We start from the raw sequence: 19058 nt of genomic DNA, 5'->3' as shown, positions 1-19058 counted from the left end.
TATCTGCACATCAGCCAGAAGGAATTTAATTAGCCATGACAGAACATGCTGTTCAAATTGAAAGAAACACTAGCTGCTAAAATCCTGGAAAGCTCAAGCAAAAACAAGCTCTGGTTATCAGTCATAATATTCCAGAAGAACCTAGAAGAACTTTGTGGTTAAACTGATGCGTTAAAACGAGAACAGATGTGCATGCTCTTTGGGCAGCACTGAGTATGGGACTCCAATTTCATCGGCACAAGTATTTAGTAACTGCTGCTGGTGCCCCTGTTGGCAGACTTGGGGAGATTCAGGAAGACCTGGACCCGACAGCTCATTCCAGAGGGCCCCACCGGTTTGAAACATGCTGGACAACGACAAGAGCGGACTCCGCTTCCGCCAGTAACATCCACAGGACTACGCCTAAGCTTCCATGCAAGTGTCTAACTATTAAATTCCAGCCACAGTACTTCAAAGTGTAAGGAGCCAGCCAGCAGCCTGAGCCCTACTTCTCATACAGCATTATCATTAAATTTGTCAGGACACCAGCTGTCCAGAAAAAGCCCACTGGCATATCCCTCGTGGCTCAATACCAATTGCTCCGGAGCTCAAACACATTGAATTTCGACATAAAAACTTACTGAAAAAAAGAATACTCCAGGCATAACGCTACTTTAGCATCCAACTCCCTACACCTACCTCATTTATCCCTCCGTATCTTAATATGTTTCATCACACTTTTAGGCTGTCACTAGTTCTTTTCATCAGAGTGTTTATGGATTAATAGTTGATAGTAACTTCCTTTCAAAAGTCTGACTTACACATTTTATTTATACACTTAACCAATACAATTTTCCTTTATGTAGGAACCACTGAAATCAACGCTGTGAACACAAGAGGACCTTCAAAGACTACTACCTATTGTTATAATTTGGATTATGCCTATGTCATTAGTTCCTAACCCAGCCTTTGGCTCTACCCGAAACCTTCCAAAGGTGGAGCCCACCGGGGAACCCTTGTGTCACGCAGCAGGTGCAGTACCCAGATCAGCTCAACGAAAAGGTGGCTCTGACAGCTAGTGAAAGAAGTTGGCTAGACAGTGTGAGTTTGTGGGACTGCCCTCAACCATCCCAAAGGACAGGGAAAGCCTGGTTTGCATGTAATGCGTCTGCACTAATGCAAACCGTGTATTAGACGCCACGGCTTCACGCATCTCGACAATTCTCATGGAGACGTATGCTCTGCAGGAGCATTTACAAACTGCGACACAGAACCTCACCGACATGACCCACTCGTTACTGCTGCCTGACAGAATAAGGTCACTGCTGCAAGCATGGTCAAAGCCAGACTGACGTTTTCAGTGCTACTCGTGGATGGTGAGCTTTGCCGTAACAGTTAAATATGCAAAAATGAAACCCTCTCAAACTCATCTGCATCTAACTGCAGCTGCTCGGCAAAGCTGCTGTCTCCAGATGACTTATTCTCAGCTGAGGGCTACGGTTCCTCCAAGTGTGAGAACCAAGGCACTTATTTCAGCACAAAGCTGGACGCAAACAACCACCAGTGAAATTCAAGCGTCACTAATTCTGCCTGGCAACTATCCTGAAAAACTTTGTGGCACCTCAAACCTGAGCACAGCACCTTCTTCCCCAGGTTCAGCTACTTCCAACTCCACTGCCCAACCATGTCCCTTGCATCATCCCCCGTTCCCAAAATTCAAGCCTCTTGGAAAGCTACTTAAGTTATTGGCTCAAACGCCAATGTTCTCAAAAGCAGCAAGAGTGGCTTTAAAAAAAAAAATCAGAATTCAGGATGCTGAATTGACTAATATTTGGCTCTTTTGCACAGGTATTTAGCTTTTAAAGGAATTTCTAATGCTGCATTCTCCAGGTGGGATTTTAAGCACGCAAATTACAATGATGCTCCTAAATCACTAAGCACATCCTGGGGCTTTAGGCAGCCTGGTCTAGTGGGAGGCTTCTCTGCCCATGGCAGGGGGCTGGAACTAGATGTGCTTGAAGGTCCCTTTCAACCCAAACCTTTCTGTGCTTCTGTGATCCCCCCCAGATGTATCCAGCAGCTAAGAACAGGTAATATGTTAAAAACAAAAACCTTTTTACAAAATGTACTATAAGCATCACCAGCAATCATGAATTTTAGCTAGTTTGTCTCCTCTTCCATTCAGCCACGTTTAAAAAGCCTTTATCCAGAGCCACCTATAATTTACTGCTGTAAATCAAAATTTACTTATCAAGCACCTCATTTATCACTTGGAGAAAGGCTATGGGCAAACATTCTCCGAAATGCCATCAGTTATTTGAGCAAACTCTCATTACTGCAAACAGAGGCATGGATTCACATCTTTCTAAAATAAAATAACCTCCTTTTACATCAACACAATTTGCTGTGTTCAACTTTTCACATGAAAAAGCAGATTTGAGATCAACCCAGAACAGCAGCCTGGACTAAAATTCTTGAAAAAACTACTCTCAGCATTTATAACATTTCTATGAGTCAGTTCACACATCCTTTCCTGAGCAGAATATATATGAGTGCAGAAAAGGATACTTAAGATTTACAAGAGTAACTTATAAAGAAGAAAAATAGAGCCTTACCTTACTACATCATCAATATTGTTCCGGTACACTCCTTCAAGCCTCTCTGCAGGAAAACCCATAGCAATTATGTTTGGATAAATATCTGAATATGTGAGTTAGGGAAACATTTGTAAAATATGTACAATTTCTGCAATAATATTAAATGAACATCTCTAAATATTTATATGCTCCTGTAACAAAGTCAGAGCAATAGCTTAGACCAACTTCCATATGCGAATAATTCAACATTATATTGACAGCAATAATGGGTCTCTTCCAAAAACACAAAATTGAAAAATGGCCAGGAAAAAAAAAATCAGTATAGAAAATTTCCAATATACAGTATTTTGTCCACATCCAATACAACAAGTCTCCTTACAATTCACATACATAACTGATTATAAGTCTTTACCATCGGATAGCCGCTGTTAACACTGAATAGAAAAGTAATCCATTAGAAAAGCAGAATCAAGTAATCCTCTTCTGTCATACATCATCTCACTAAAATTGTATATATGCTACATGCCGTTCTCTCTCTACAGTTTGAGTAGTATATTTAATCCACTGGGAAACTATTTTAATAGTCGTGTGACTAAATTGCAAGAAGTTCCAAATTAAATGCCATGTTAACATCACCAGTGATCCCAAAATAGGTATAGCATTCAAAACAAACAAAAAAGTGCATTTCATACATGTAAACCCTGGCAACAGTACATTTTGTCACTTTCCATGATTTCTACGTAACAGGCCACTTACAGCAGCTGCTAAGGTGGCTCTGAATGCCTTAACGCGAGATACTGCAAGAGATGGGAATGTACCGAATCCCAGAAGGATTACAGATATTGTTTATTAAATAATAATAATAAAAAAAATACACTTCTGGCCAAAAAAATGTAGTTTCTTATGCTGAACTACCTGTAACCCACATTCCAAAAGCAATACAACCCGAGATAAAGAGCTCAGGAAAAGTACCTTTTCGCAAGAAAAAAAACCTACAATTAAATAAGGCCAAATTAAAAAAAAAAAATTTACATCCATAGCAAACATGGTAAAGAACCCTATATAATTTACCAGAAAACAATTAGTATTTATTCTCCTGGTGATGTAATGATGTATGTATTGTTGTGGGTTTTTTTAAACACAACTCAAGAAATGAAAATACTCTTGAGTTTTAAACATCAGAAGAGATAATGCAGTGAAGAGCCTTCACTGACAAGCAAAAGAGAAATGAAACCAACAGCTCAAAAACAGACCGTGCCCTACCACATTAACATACTCCTCCTCAGACTAATTTTAGAAGGAATAAGAACAAAGAACGATATGTTTTAGGTTGACCCTGCTTTAAAGAAGGGGGCTGGAACAGGTGATTTCCAAAGGTTCGTTTCAACCTGAATTATTCCACAACTGAAAGAATGATTTTTATGGTTAAAATACCAGCAATATTAACAAGCCTCCGAAGAATAAGCAGCCGAATGGAAGACACTGTAGCTTCCAAGATACTAATATTCCAGCTACCTGTACCCAAAGAAAAGCTTGAAATAGGATACGAACTGCTTTACTCTGTCCTTGCAGAGCTCCCACAAGCCTTATAAAGCAGCATAGACTAAGATCTGCACAGCTTGTTAACTAGAAGACTTAATTTTGTACATGTTTTTTTTGCAAGTGTTTTGAAGAATACATAGAAACAATGTTTTCTACTCTCAAAAAAGAATCTAGCATTTACTGTGTGGTAATCCAAGTATTAAGACATCTGTCTACTTGGACTATTCAAGATTATTTATGCAGGCAATAATTAGAAAAAAATGAAAGCTGCTGAAGAATCCAAATAAATATCTGTAGTAGTTTCAAATACAGACACTGAAAGGGGGTTACATGTGGTTTCCAATTTATTCTGTATTTCCCCAAACCTTAAAAAAGCTTATCTTGAGGAAAAAAAAAACAGCGATTAAGTTGCTTAGCATTCAGAGCTTGTGACAACTTCAGATACTATCAAATCACATAAATCTTAAACTTTGAACTTCACTCTGAACGTATTTTACTCTGCAAGCAGTCCACACCTCTTTGTTAAAGTAGCAAAAGGCGCTATATAATTAGCAATCTATTTGCTGTTTTATCAGTTACTACTTGGCATAAGCATAAGAAACTGGTTATAAATCATGTACACCTGCTCCATGCCTATCCCTTAACAGCAAATTACCTGACTTTCAGCTAGCACACCCAATCACTCCCTCCTCATTCCTGATTTCAAGAGCACACATCTACCTACTGCCAGCTCTGCCCTTTTTGCTCAAAAGCACTCCATGTGCATCCTGCTCTGAGCAACAGGGCTACATAAATTACCCTTAAAAAAAAATGCAGTACATTAATCTGTTTTCTGCAGCACTTCTCCATAGAGGACAAGCATTTATGTTTGCAACAGGGTTAAAATACATTTTGATGCACCCCATCAAAACCTGAAGTTCTGCATCCAAACAAAACTGTTTCAACTATAGGACCACCCGTGCCACAGGTGCCCATGATTCCCAGAATCACCACGCAAGTTGCTCAAATTCCTGTTTACAACTGCGAGTTTTAGTACATGGTTTCCTCATGCATTTCAGCCTGTGGTTTTCATTCAGTAGCTTTTCTGCTGCCGTGTTTTCACCTCTGAAAGGCTAAGAAAGGAGATGCTTTCCAGGACTCCCAGCTGGTGCATGACAGGAAGAAGGCAGCCTGATGCCAGGCAAAAGGAACGCAACATTTTCTCATCAGTATCTCCAGTTCACAGGCCCACAGGTGTCCTAATAAAGTCTCAAACGCACCAGCAGACAGAGATAAAAGCTTCTGAATAACCAGTGTGGTCTCACACTTTCAGAGCACAACCCCCTCATGGCTCTGGTGTCTCACGTGGCTCCTCAGGGTGCTACACATGCAGTACACGCACAGCGCGTGCACATTTCTTCTTTTAAATAGGAGTAAACCAACAGATTGAATGCTTAAGCTTAACCGTGCCTCAGAACGAGGTGCATATATAAACCCAGATATAGTCCTGCAAAAGATGTTCCCGAAAATGCCAAGAGTAAAGCAAATGGAAAAAGACTTCAAAAGGAGAAGAAAAAAAATGAGTTTAAATCAATTTACTGATGCCAATTCAATAAACACGTTGTGCACTCTGAGGTTTTGGAACCTGACAGCACAAAAACTGAAGTGTTATTGAAAAACAAATATCCGACAGCGAGCCTGGTGGGGGTTCTGTTTTTAGGAAAACATGATTGTTTTTAAACAGGCAAGCCAATTTCTCCTCCACCTAAATATAAGCGTCCTGAAGTACCTTACTTATTATCTCCAAGTATCAGACTGGAATGCAACCCGCACGCCACTGCTGACTCACTCTGCTGTCTGCAGCAGATCTGGCGTTAAGGACAGCGGCCGCAGCAAGCAAACGCCGTGCTTCCACGGCGCGCCTGACAGCCTGCAGGGCTCGTCTGCGCTGAGCAGAAGCAAGCGGTACCTAACAAAGGCTTTCCTGCCGCCGGGGAAGATCCTTTCACGTCTTCCGAACATGCGCCTCTCTTACAAGCATGCTGAAGAAGGGAAGGGCACTGCTCCGAAAACCTTCTGTTGGCTCACACAGCCGAAGAATGACTTTTGCTCGGTGATGTAAGAACAGAGCGGAAGCGCTGTTACCGTCTACGCAGATGATCTAAGTCTATGAGCAGAAATAGCAGTTTCATCACTTAATTGAAAAAGCTGCCATATAAACTAAGTTGTTCCACCCTTGCCTCTCCTGCAAAATCTGCACTGAGAAGGGGATGATCCCTACTGCATCCGTACCAGCTCACTTTCTCCTGATGCTGTGCTCCTCCCCAGACACAGCCTGCGATTTACTGTCCGTCAGCCAAACGCATTTTGGGAGCACCGCAGAGCGTCATCTTCAGCAAGTTCTTCTATCGTTACCACGCTGAAAGGTTCAGGGGCACTGCTTTGCACCCCCAAGTGAATTTAACACTGATCTCCGAAGCCGAAATTAAAACACTCGCTACCAAATGAGATTTCTTACAAGGGAGCTTGGAAGCTGGGCTTACATTCAAAGCAAGAATTCTGAGTCATCATGAAATCAGTAATGATACTGATAATTTTAGAAACCTGGAAGAACTGATGATTGAACACATGCAACAAGTTCATTATCAACTCCATCCTCATTTTAAAAGAGACGAATGGAGATGGATAAAACCTCAGCCAGTTTTTGACGCAGCTCTACAATGCTTCCAGCTGGCCTGCAAAAACAAAGTTAACCTGACAAGAACTATCACAAATTTGAAACAGGCTTACTACACACACACAAAAAAAATCCCTGCCTGCCATATTTTGCCAAAGTAGCTCTTTCCTAAGAAATCCATTCCCCAAAATAGTTTCAATACTTTTAAAGCACTCATTCCTTTTGCAACCTCGCAATCCTGTAGGTTGGGATTTTAGCTAGTGATCATAATTAAAAAATACATGAGACAGACCGCATGCACTGAAGCACAACACACATCAGCAAAACAATAAAATGCTGTCCCCTACTAAGTTCATACTTCTTACTAACTGCAAAACTTCAGCTTTACCCAAGGAAATGTAAAAACGGAAGCACCTAATAGTTTGCTAAGATATCAAACGCCACAAAGAAAAAGCGATGCTTTCTCAACACTTAAGACAAACCAAATTTATCTATATACTGCTTCAAAAGCAACAGGGCTACAACAGGGCTACTGGGCTTGCTCTAATGCTGTTAGCAGATTTAACAAAATACTGGTCCTTAAATCCTGAAATTGTTCCCACATGCTAAAGATGACAGTCTTTCCAGTTGCTATGAGAAAAATCCTGTATCATTATGCAAATCAGCAGTTATAATCATTTTCAAAAATAGTTGTCTATATATTCACATTATGCGATGATCAAATTAAAGAATATGCAGTATACACTGAAAAATTAATTTTTATATATATATATAAGCAAATGACTTGTGTTGCTCTTTTAAGATAACTTAATTTTCTCACAAATTCAGTTTTTTTCCTAATAATGGAAGCAGGCCAAAAAAAGCATACTGAAATATTTACCAGTTCTTACACAGCCACAAAAAAAAAGTTGCAAAAATACACAGCCATAGCCTTTCCTTTAACGACTAACATTCTCAGTATCTAGAACTTTATTCATGAGCATTTCTAAGCAGTTTTATGAATTCCTTTTTCAAACAAAGTAAGCATTTAAACCCTTGTCCTTGCTCTGCTCATGAAGGCAGCTCTAGGACAAAAACAGAAAGCAAATGACTTAATCTTCCTATTTTATAAGCATGCTAGAGCATGCAGTGCAGAATTTACATATAGCTTTACTTTCTAAACCAATGCTGACAGGTTTTAAACCAAAGCCCAAATAAAAAAACAACTTTAAAACTATTAGTCCTTTGCAATCAAAGGCTGCAGGAGGATCCACCAGTCACTAGACTTTATCTTTTGTTAAAAAGGAAATTTAAAACAAGCCGAATGTTCCTGAAGCTGTGAATGACGGGCACTGTTCAAATCTTGCTTTGGAACTAAAAACTTCTTACTGCAAAACCTGAACCTCCATATGTAAGGACAGCTGGCCATTTTTGGTGACCTTCACAGTTTCCACTTTCCAAGTACAAACTTAATTTACCAAAGAACAGATTTAAATTGCTGAATCTATGGCCTGAAAAAAGCTCCGCAACCTGTCAGGAATGAAAATTTTCACTTCCAGTTCAGGCAAGCAGAGCACGTACTGACGCTGACCTGCTCCTCAATGACCCACTCTACATTTGCACCCCAGTTTTGCTCCACTACAGCAACCTTCAGCTTCCTCCCTCAGCACCAGCCCCGTGTGCTGGTAGCCCTAGCATGAAGGAAGCTGGCCCCCACTCTCACAGGCGGCAGCCAAGCTGTCAGCAGCTACATCCCATCGACAGCAAAACTGGTAAGTGGAGGCACAAGGGTACTTCCAAGTCTCCCAAAGTTGCTTTGTTGCCTCATGTATTTGCAGTTTTCAGGAACTCAGACTTCAGTAACGACACAACGTGGTCCAGCAGAACATCTGTCCCTACCAGCTCTGCGAGGTTAGCACGCTGACCTCAACCCTTTTAACTCCAGCTTAAACAAGTCCACATAGAAACAAAAAAAAAAAAAAAAACACAGTTCTAGCTGTTCAACAGCTTGACAGCCTGCAGCTACAGAGGGAGTGTTGCAAGAAGTGTCCACACTCCATCCTCAAACAGATTTAAGTGTCCTGACAAATGGCCAAACCCTTATTAGTGCTATTTTATTGACAGCATCCCTACTAAAAAACAAAAAAGACAGACAGACATAGGAAAATATGCCCAACCAAATCTAAAAGTTTCCCAGCATATATGCCATTTAGCTTGTACATATGCATACTTTTTTTTTTTCCCCCTAAGTAGGCTGCATTTCCATTAGCCAGCATGAAACACAAAATAAGTTTACTGTTTTTCTACAAGTCTGGGTAATCAGGAAGTATAGCGGAAATGAACAGGAAGAAAGTTCTTCAGAGCAAAGGAGGATTCCTTGTAGCCAGCCAGCTGTACTTGCCAACTGTACCATCTGTGCCTTAAAGAAGGAGAAAAGAGACCAACTCAGATGTGGCTGAGAGAAACATTTTATGATTTAGAAGAAGTGCATTTAACCCATTAATGCTCAAGATTTCAACTACAACCCTTTGTTTCTTTTTAATCCCCCTGCTTGTAATTTAAATGCAGCAACCTACACACGGAAGAAAAAAAAAGTGGCTCCTTCATATCCAAATTCCCATAGTGGGAAGGAGTACATCAGAAGATACTTGAAGATGAGATTGCCAGGTTGCCTCAGGAACCAGCCACAAGCTAACCTCCATCCCACAGCAGGCTTTCGGACCCACCTACACTCATGACACTGCTTTTTGGAAATTACTGCCACAGTAAGTGTCTCTCCTTTTAGCTTTGTAAGGTGTATGAGATGTGTCCTGGAGCTCTCAGCCACATGGTGGCTTTGCTGAACAATTAACAGGGTCAAGAAGACTGAAAAAACACAGAATCTACATAATAACCAGGCGCTTCCCCCTGCCACCCCCATCCCAGTCTCAACCTCATAAACCTCACAGCGTAAATACAAAAACCAGTAACAGAGAAGCATGTAAAAGTATGATGTTTACACTGCAGAAGAACTTGTTCTAACAAAGACCGAGCACAGACGCATTAAACTTCTATTTCAACCTGGTATGGAACCACAGATAAAGACAGACATGCAGAGAGTAAAGGAGATAAGTCTGCCGTGAAGGGCTGCAAAACCCTCTAAAATAGCCGGTGATATTACCAGACCGAAGCAGCTAGCCTGCCCATTACAGAAAAGCCAACAGCAAGCAGCATTGTAAGAAACGATGCAACAGCACACCGTACTGTTCACATCAAATTTGCAAGAAAGAAGCCTTCAGCTGAGAAACCAAGGATAGGGCCTCGACTCCTTACTCAACGCCAGCTCCGGGTCTACAGCCCTGGCAGAAGACGTTCCGTCCCCAATTCCGGAGGTGGAAATTGTGTAAGGGCGCAGTTAGGAAGGTCTCCTGCTTCTGCTCACGCTTTGGAAGCCATGTAAGTAAAGCGAGCCCCTGCTTTCCGTACGCGCTCCAGCACCCCAGCCTGCTACCGCGCCGCGGGGACAGCCGCACGTGGCAGGCCGGGCAGCTGTCCTGCCTCGGCCTTCTGTCTGGAGGCAACGCAGGGAAGAAGCTCCACTTCCGCGTCTCAGTTGGAGATTTCCAACGTGACAAACGTACCCGTTTTTGCCTATGAACCCAAATCAGGACGAACTCTTTGACAACAGAGCGTGGGACCTCCCCAGGGGCGCTCTCAGAACGCTACCACACTTCGCAGGAGCTCCTCTAAAGAAGCACCGCTGTGTACTTAAGCAGATCTTAACCTCAAACACCCACAGAAGAGTACAAGAATTTTATTCAGTAAAAGAACTCAGCACGGAGAGTCACTACGTTGATATTTACTGACAGGAAGTGAAAAATGGCTCAGACTCAACTTCTTGCAAGTCTGAAAGGACATCCAAAACTTTCAGACACAAGGGAATATAAAATTGCTGTCAGGCTGGCGGACAAACGTTGCACTAAAAAGCTTTATGAAACTTAAGCTAGATTTATATGAATTTTTCAGCATTAGAAGACTTAATTTCAGGGGGCGGTTACAAGAGAATATAAAGACAAGCAGCAAAACCAGGCATAAGGCCAGCCTAATAAACCATTTCTCAATCAACCAGCCCTAAGTAGATAATATTTAGTTCTAACGAGATCCAGTGTTTTCCTCCTCTTAATGTTAGCACAAAAAATGTCTTAGAGAAGTAACATCCTTTCACACAAGGAACCAAAGAAGAGAAAACACCCAACTGCTTCAATTCTAGCCCAATATATATCCATGCAAAGCAGAGAATTAAGCACAGGCCCCTAAAAAAATTAATCATGCAATTAAAACCTATTATACTACATCCCTACAAAGGCAGAATGAAGTTTATACGACATTTCTTAAGCACTTCACTGCAAAGAATTGGATATTACGCAGTTTTTATGCACTGCTGCACGTTGGGGCTGTGAAGCCGGGACTTCATCTTTAAAGGGAACAAAGCCAGCTTTTGCAATAGTCATCATCCCAAACATACAGCGGCTGAGTTTAATTTTTTAGCTGCACAGCCAATTACCATTTGAATCACAGAGCCCACTACTTTAGCTCTGTTTCCTAAAAATCGTTATTAAGATAACCTAGATTTATGCAGTATGATACGGGGCCTAATTGCATGATTATTATACTTCCATTCTACAAAGCTCTTTTTTCATGGCTCTGTACACAAGATGGTAAATGAGGCAGATGACTACAGGAGCAAAGAGGATGCTAGCCTGAATTAGGAACTGGAACAAGGATTTGTTTGCATCTGAAGTATCAGTCTGGATGAAGATACAACTAAGAGCAACCTCTGAGCACAATGCACAGTCAACTACCCACAAAACGTCCACATTTCAGGAGAGCTCGTGCTCCATGGGGCTATGTACATGTATTCCCACATTTTAAGATAAATTCCCTCCTTACAGTCAAGAAGCACCCGTGCCAGTAACTCACGGGAATTACTCGTGCAGCTGCAAGGCCCCAAACCACCGGAGAAGTACCAAATCGCAGGGACCCACGACTACCCTAGGATTTGTGACGAGACACCAGACACATCCAGCAATCACCGTTCACAGCCCAACACCACGGCCAGTTTACCCCCTTGAAAAGCCATTCAGCAACAAATCAAGACCAATATCCACAGCAAATACAAAGCACATATACCTTTGAGCTCCAGATTACTAGCTGGGTACTCCAGCTAGAAAGGAGGTGGGCTTTAAAATTAGGTTAGTTATGACTAATGACAGCAACTTAGGACTGTAATGTAATTAAGGGATTTGACAGCTCAATTGTCTATACCCTCCCTTTTTTTTCCTTCAGTTTCTTAGAACAAAACTATTGTCCCTTAAATCATTATACAAGAACCATTTTCTTGTTTAAACATGTTGTAATGGAACACTCTAGGCTACAGTACCATACGTATAATTTGTCAGCTTATGCGACATCGATATGGCTAAAATATTAGTTCATTTAAATATATAATTTAAGAAACCATTCAGAAATTCACTATCGGCAAAAGCAACTTGGTAGACAGAAACTTAACAAAAAAAATGATTTCATACTTATTGCATTCCGAAGTTTAGTTTCAGTGCGGCCTTACTCTTTTTTAGCACAGGGGTTTTTAAAAATGTGTTAATAAAACACATAATTGTGGTAAGATTATTACTGAATGAGTGATACCAACTGCTTCCATAACAACAAAGAGGACTTAGGTGTCCAAATCATCCTGTAAGGAGGAAAACAAAAGATACAATCACCTCTTTTGGGAAAAAAAATAGAAAAATCAGTACTTCTCCATGCAGCGTTGTAACACACCATTTAGTAAATACTAGCTTCCTCTACAGCATTTGCTGTACTTCAAAACCTTTTGGTAGTCAAAGTAAGGTGTCTTACGTGAGATGTAGCAAGCGATCACCAGCCTAGCAGCCGTCCAGAGCCACCTGATCATCCAGCGCGTATCAGACCACGGCAGTATTAGCCACACTCAAGGCTGTATCCTTTCCCTAAACACACCGTAAGCATCTCATGAAGTCAGAGGAAGTTGCACATAATTATCTGGAGGACAGAAGGGCCTTCCTGACTAGCACAATCTCCTAGAAAGATTCACTTTCAAAATTCATCGGCCTTCTTCGAGAGCGCAGTTTAGCGCAGCGCTGACACGGGGCCAGCCAGTTGCCCCCAGAGCCAAACGGGGGGGGGGGATCTTCAGCAGCACCCAACACTGGCCAAGCTGTCCTCACCGAAGCACCAAGCAGCATCGCCAAAGGCAATTTCACAGCTGACAACAACTCAGCGGTGGGACAGGGACAGAAACGACAAAAATCAACTTGGATTTCTCCTTAAAATCACAATGCTCACAACCAGGAGCAGCTCAAGGAAAGCTTGCACTTTGTTTAGCGTTACCCTTTTAACAGTGTTTTAAGGGAAAGCCTCGGCTGTTCTGAAAATTACACACAGTTAACTAAGCTTACAAACAGATTTCAATGAAGATTAGCCTCAGTTGTGTTCTGTTTTTTTTTTTCCTTTAGAGGTCAATTTGAGAAAATTTTACAAGGTGCTCGCATTATCTGTACTAATTTCTTTCCTTAACTTGAAAAGCACATTTAGCCATCACTTAAACAGCAGAACTACATGAAGCAGAGAATTAGTTTGCAGCTTTTGTTGACTTAAAAGTGTGCACAAGCGGTTATTTTTTAACTTCATGTTTAGCTTGTGCAAACAGTCCCCAGCAACGCTGCGCATTGATTAAAAAATTTTGATGATGCAAGATCAAGTAGTTCATTAGGAAGCCTGCACTCCATTTAAGTAAGCGCAAAGAGACGAGCTTTTAACTTGTCAAGCACCTTTAACTGCACCAGAAAAGCTGGGCAGAAAGGGACTGGGGCTTCTTTAAACTGATGCAGCAAGGGTTGCACAACCGAGCGCTCTATGGGACGGGTTTTTCTGTGCGTAGGCTTCAGCTGTCAAACTACGCTATCTGCAAATATGCACGTAGTACAAGATGTCAAAGGTTTTCTTGGTTGTGAGGAAAAATAACAGATAGACCAACAGGCACATCTTCAACCTCAGAAGAGAAAATGCATGAATTTGCACCAATCGACACCTTCTTGCTCTCTCTGGACAACTCAAAGATCTTGATCCCTGGAAGCACATAAAGACTGATTTTCCCAGCATCAAACACATCCTACAGCAAGCAGGTAACTGAACCTAACTCTGAGAAAGTGGCTATTCAAACAAACTTTCAAGATAAATTCAAAGCAAAATCAGTACTCATCTTGTCCAACGCTCAAAATCATCCAGGCTCCACACGCAAAATGAATCTGTCAGGTGCTTAACACAACTAAGTAACGTAGTTTACTCATCAACAAAGAAATACTCTTCCACCAGCAAAACCCTTTACCACTTCATTTCTTCCAGTCTCTCCTAATCCCTTACCAGCCCTTACTGTGCTTGCAGGCAAGACAAACTCATTACAAATACCTAACAAACTTCAGTTTTAAAATGAAAGCAAGTATTTTAAACAAATGGAATTTCCAGCTCTATTTTTAAACTCAGGATGTACCTTATGCCATTAAATCATTTTTTTCTTGGAATCTGAGCCATTTTTACTGAAGTCACATAATTTTTTATTAAAAATGCAAAATGCTTCAGGACCACAAATAGCATGAGGTTGCATTATATTCTAAGCAGCTTCCACTCACAATTTTAGCATTCTCTGCCTTCTAGTATGTGAGACAAACACAGACAAGACTTGGAAATAAATTGCATCCAACAGCTGATCTTTACTGAATATTACAGCAGTTTATACAATATGTAGGTCATGAGAAACACATGCTGCAATTAAGCACAGGGCAGGCGTGCTCCATCCCATGCTAAGCCTAGTCTGCCATGCTCACACATAACAGAAGGCCTGGAAATATGAGGGAAGCCCAAACAATGCTATAATGCGCACACGAAGCAGTTGCACTGATTTTTCACTTCGGTCTCACACGGTTAAGCCACTTGCTAAACTCAGTTATGCACAGACCTAAGACACATGCAAGCAATGTAACGTGTAGGACTTGCACGCAACTCTTTGCAGGAAAACGGTCGACAACTGAGCCGCACAATTTCAGAAATCCTGAAGATTACAGTGCCTCGGACAATATAACAGTCCTTTCTTCATAAAAAAATTGCATCCATCTTAGAAGAAATCTGTTAATCCAAACTTTCCTTCTCACCCATTTGCAACAAAAAGGTATCCAGTATTACAGAAGGGAGACAGAAACACGAATAAATCAGGAATACAATATCTGAAATGAAGTATTAAGAAGACGACTTAGTGGCTCCAGTGTTAGAACCTTTTCCTCTTCCAATTTCAAAAATATTTTTTCACAAAATGTGCAGAAAAAGACTGTTCAGGGACAAGAATATTTGATCAGATGAAAAGTGATGTCAATATGTTTTTAAAGACACATTTCACAATTAGCATATAGGACTATTTTCATCTAGTATATGCAAATCTACTGATTTGGAGAAGTCATTATTTCCCTTTCTTAAAACCCTACTTTACCAACACAGGAATCATTCTTAACTGCGAGTCCCATGTACAACATACAATGTACATACATCTGCACTCATTTTAAAAGGATGTAATGCAGCCTGTAGGAAAAAAAGCCAGACATTCCAGCCCAGGTCCATGAAGGGTACACGTTGGCACTCCAGCACCTAACTCAGGCCGTGTTGTGGGGCTCAGGTGCTCCCCATGGTGCCTTGGAGAATTAGCCGTGACTGAAATACACAGACACAAATCCTTCATCCTCCTGGGACGCTGAGAGATGAACCCCGCCTCAAGGACAGGCACACGAGGCGAGACAGACCTCCGCACACAGTCTGCTGATCACACCCCACCTGGATGCAAGCCCCTGCCCTAGCAGGTTCGCTGGAGGGCTCCATTCTGCACCTGCCCAGCCTAGGCAGCAATGCCCAGTTCCTGTTTGCAAGAGGAATCCGCCGTGCAGTTTGCCTCATCCCAGCTAAATGCCCAAATCACAGGGCCTCACACCTCTCTTAGTCTTTTAGCTTGACAGAAACAGCTGCCCTGAAAAGAGCCAGTACCCACAGGATGCTCCCACACAAGTGGGAACGCAGGGAGGCAGAGTTAACCAGCAGCAGAAGTGCAGATGCTCGCTTGCTTCAGTCCCAAAATTTTGCGCTCCGCCACAGGATGAGAAGTTCCTTTGAGATCTTAAATCCCAGTCCTCCTATCACGCACCACTCGCCTTCCCAAATACCTCATTTAAGTTTCAGGGGTGCTCATTTCCTTCACTGGACATCTCGCTCTCAGACAACTGACTCCCAGTCTAGTCCTCTGTTTATGCACGTAAGAAACAAGCAGGTTATTTTCCAAGTGCCAGATACGATGAGCAACAATTCCATCAAAACCCCGCAAAAAAAGCATGTCCAAGAAAGCCTGCACAGTGATGAAAAAATTAAACTTTCACTTCTGCACCAATGTCAGCCTTCAAGTAAAGTCATTATACTGTACGCATAGCAGTCTTCGTTCATTAGTTATCCGTTCAAATGTGCAGCTACGAAAAAAAGAGTGTAAGCTCCTTCCAAAGATGTCTTTGCAACGGTTAAAAAAAATGCTTTTTCCACTAATTTCATTACAGAATTGCAGCCAGCTGCTGCTTTTGGAAAAACTAGCCCAAATCCAGTCTTCAGTGGCCTATCTCTAATCCAAAAATCTAAGAATGTAGTGAGACAATTAAAAAAAAAAAAGCAAAAAACTTCATTTGGCATATCCTTAGCAACCCTGAGTAAGGAAATCCAGGTTCAAAATTCAACAATTTTCTTGCCAAGAACAGATTACTAGTTAAAAGGGTCTGTTTGCATCAAAAAACTATGCCAACTAATGGTATATTTGGACAAAGATACCTGCAACACCGAATTCTACAACGATGAAGCCAAAAGCTAACCATTTTGCCACCACTTAACTCTTTCCATAGTCCACAAGTTCCCAGCGACCGCATTACTCAGAGAATCAGAAATCTCACTCAGACTTTCTGTCTTTAAGTCAGCACCGTGTGCTGCTCTGGCCTGTGTCAGTGTTACAGCTGCCCTAATCGTAGGCCAACAAAATGACCAAGCGCAAACATTGCAAAGGCAAGTCTAAAACTACGTTTTATCAACACCACAAACAGAATGCAAGAATTACGTAGCAGAGAGGGCACTTCCTAACTAAAAGCTCGGCAGTAGCCTGCTGAAGTCAAGAACCTTTCAGGCCCTTTTGAAGCCACCAACACGTTAGGCCAAGCATCAATGTAACAGCTCGAGCTCTGTGCTAGTGACTGCAGTAATTGGTGCTGATCCTGTCCAGGAACCGGGTTGTATTTGTAGCATCTGCTATGAGTTCTGAAAAACAGTAATTTTCACCCTGGCCTTGCTGTCGAGCAGCAAGCTCTCTTTCTAGAGCGCTTGTCAGAATCACGGAAGGGCTGGAAGGGATCCACGAGGACTGCCGGGCCTAACTCCCAGCTCCGCACACGGCCACCCAAAAATCAAACTCTAAGCCCAGGTCTGCATACTGCTATCATTTTTCCCAGGATGGCTCTAACTTTCAGGCACAGTTCCTATTCTTACATCAAAACCTCTCAAGTACAATAATGAACCTTCTACACCACGAAGACTGCTACAGCCACAGCACAGCCCCTGCACGCCATTAACTCTGCATGGCGTTTGGAGCTCAACATCTGCCTGCTGCTGCTACTGCACATCTGTTCCAAAGGCCACCAAAGCAACACACTAGCAAGGCTTCTCCACAGTTTGACTCATTAGTCATAATTGCACACTAAGAACATATTCCGGAATCACACTCCTCGCAATCCTCTTCAACAAGACTCAGTGCGTTCTCGTTTGTAATACATCCTGGTGCTTACTGCAGCTGAGATTATGCCAAAGCACGGTTTACATGTCACGGTAGGAAAGTAAGGTTTTTTTTTTTTTTTAACTTTAATTTAAGCCCATTCCTTGCGATTGAGACCTTCGCTCCATCTGACTCAGACCAAGGGCTCGCTCTGCCTGGCCGAGGGCGCAGGACCCAGGCTTTGCCCCTCCTGCCACACGGCCGGCAGCGACCCGAGCGGGGCCGAGGGCCCCCGCCGCCCGCCCCTGCGGCTCCGCTCGGCGGGGAACGGCGCCGGGCCCCCCGGCGGGCCGCAGCTCCGGGGGGTCCGCCCGGCCCCGACAAAAGGCGGCCGAGGCGCGGCGGGGAGGGCGCAGCGGCCCCGGGAAGCGCGTTAGGTAACCGCGGCGCGGGTCTGATGCAATAGCTCGCCGCGCACCGCTCGCCGTCGGGCTCCGGCGGCGCCGGGAGGATACAGGTCAGGTCCAGGTCGAAGCCATCCTCCTGGTAGCGCCTTTTGTTCCTGCTGACGATCTCTTTGATGATGGCGGTCATGTCTGGCAGCCGGGGGCCGCTCCGGGACAGCGCGCAGAGGCCGGGCGGCGGCGGCGGCGGCGGGGCGCGGGGCCGGGCGGCGGCGGAGGGCCGGCGGCCGCCGGGCAGCCCCGGGCGCGGGGCCTGCTGCTGCCGCGGCTCAGCCCCGGCTGGGCCCGCCTCCCCCCGCGGCGGCGGCGGCGGCTCCCGGCAGCGGCGGCGGCTGCCCCCCCCCCCTCCTCCTCCTCCTCCTCCTCCTCCTCCTGCCGGGGCGGGAGCGGCGGCGGCGGCCGAGCAGGGAGGCTTCGGGGCCGGGCCGAGTCCCTGAGGGAGCCGCCGCCGCCGCCGCCGTCTTTGAGGCGAGCGCGGCGGAGGCGGAGAGAGCAGCTCTCCGGCGCTCCGGGCCCCAGCAATGGTGACAGCGGCGCGGGGCGCCCCCCCGGCCCGGCCCCGCTCCGCCCCGCTCCGCTCCCCGCCCGGGGCGGCGGCGGCGGCAGCGGCGGCGGCGGGGGGCCCGGAGCCGCGCGGTGGGGCCGGGCGGGCGGGCGGGCGCTCGGCGGGGCGGCGGCGGCTCCTCAGGGCGTGCGGGCCGGCAGCGCGGCCTGGCTCATCCCCCGCGCCCAGCAGCGCCGCGCCAGCGCTAGGCTCCCATCATGGCTGCAGCTTCCGAGAGGGGACGCGCCGCCGCGCTGCCGCCCCGCCCCCTCCGCCGCCGCCGCCGCCGCCGCCGCCCCGGAAAAGTAGTCCCGCCGCCCCGCCGCCGCATCGCCGCCCCGCCGCCCGCGCCCGGCCCCAGCCGCGCCGCGCCGCTCCTCCGCCCCCCTCCCCTCCCTCACTCTCCCGCCGCCGCCGCCGCCGCCGCCCCGCGGGGGCCGAGCCC

The 19058-nt window shown here is 44.5% G+C and overlaps 1 protein-coding gene across 1 annotated transcript in view; it reads right to left on the bottom strand.

The window, feature by feature from the left end:
* The window catches only part of PTEN (phosphatase and tensin homolog), a 49217-nt gene extending 30911 nt beyond the window's left edge, over positions 1–18306 (bottom strand). Inside the window, exons 1-2 of the mRNA XM_083844525.1 lie at positions 18121–18306; positions 2595–2679 (exon numbers count right to left, since the gene is read on the bottom strand). Of these exons, the coding sequence (XP_083700651.1) occupies positions 2595–2679; positions 18121–18199 (164 nt within the window). The 5' untranslated portion in view covers positions 18200–18306. The remainder of the gene's footprint in view (positions 1–2594; positions 2680–18120) is intronic.
* Between the last annotated feature and the right edge of the window lie 752 nt (positions 18307–19058).

This window comes from Anser anser, assembly GCF_964211835.1.
Source record: "Anser anser genome assembly, chromosome: 7".
Lineage (NCBI taxonomy): Eukaryota > Metazoa > Chordata > Aves > Anseriformes > Anatidae > Anser > Anser anser.
The sequence above is the reverse complement of the archived record's forward strand: the minus strand, read 5'-3'. Positions and strand labels throughout refer to the sequence as shown.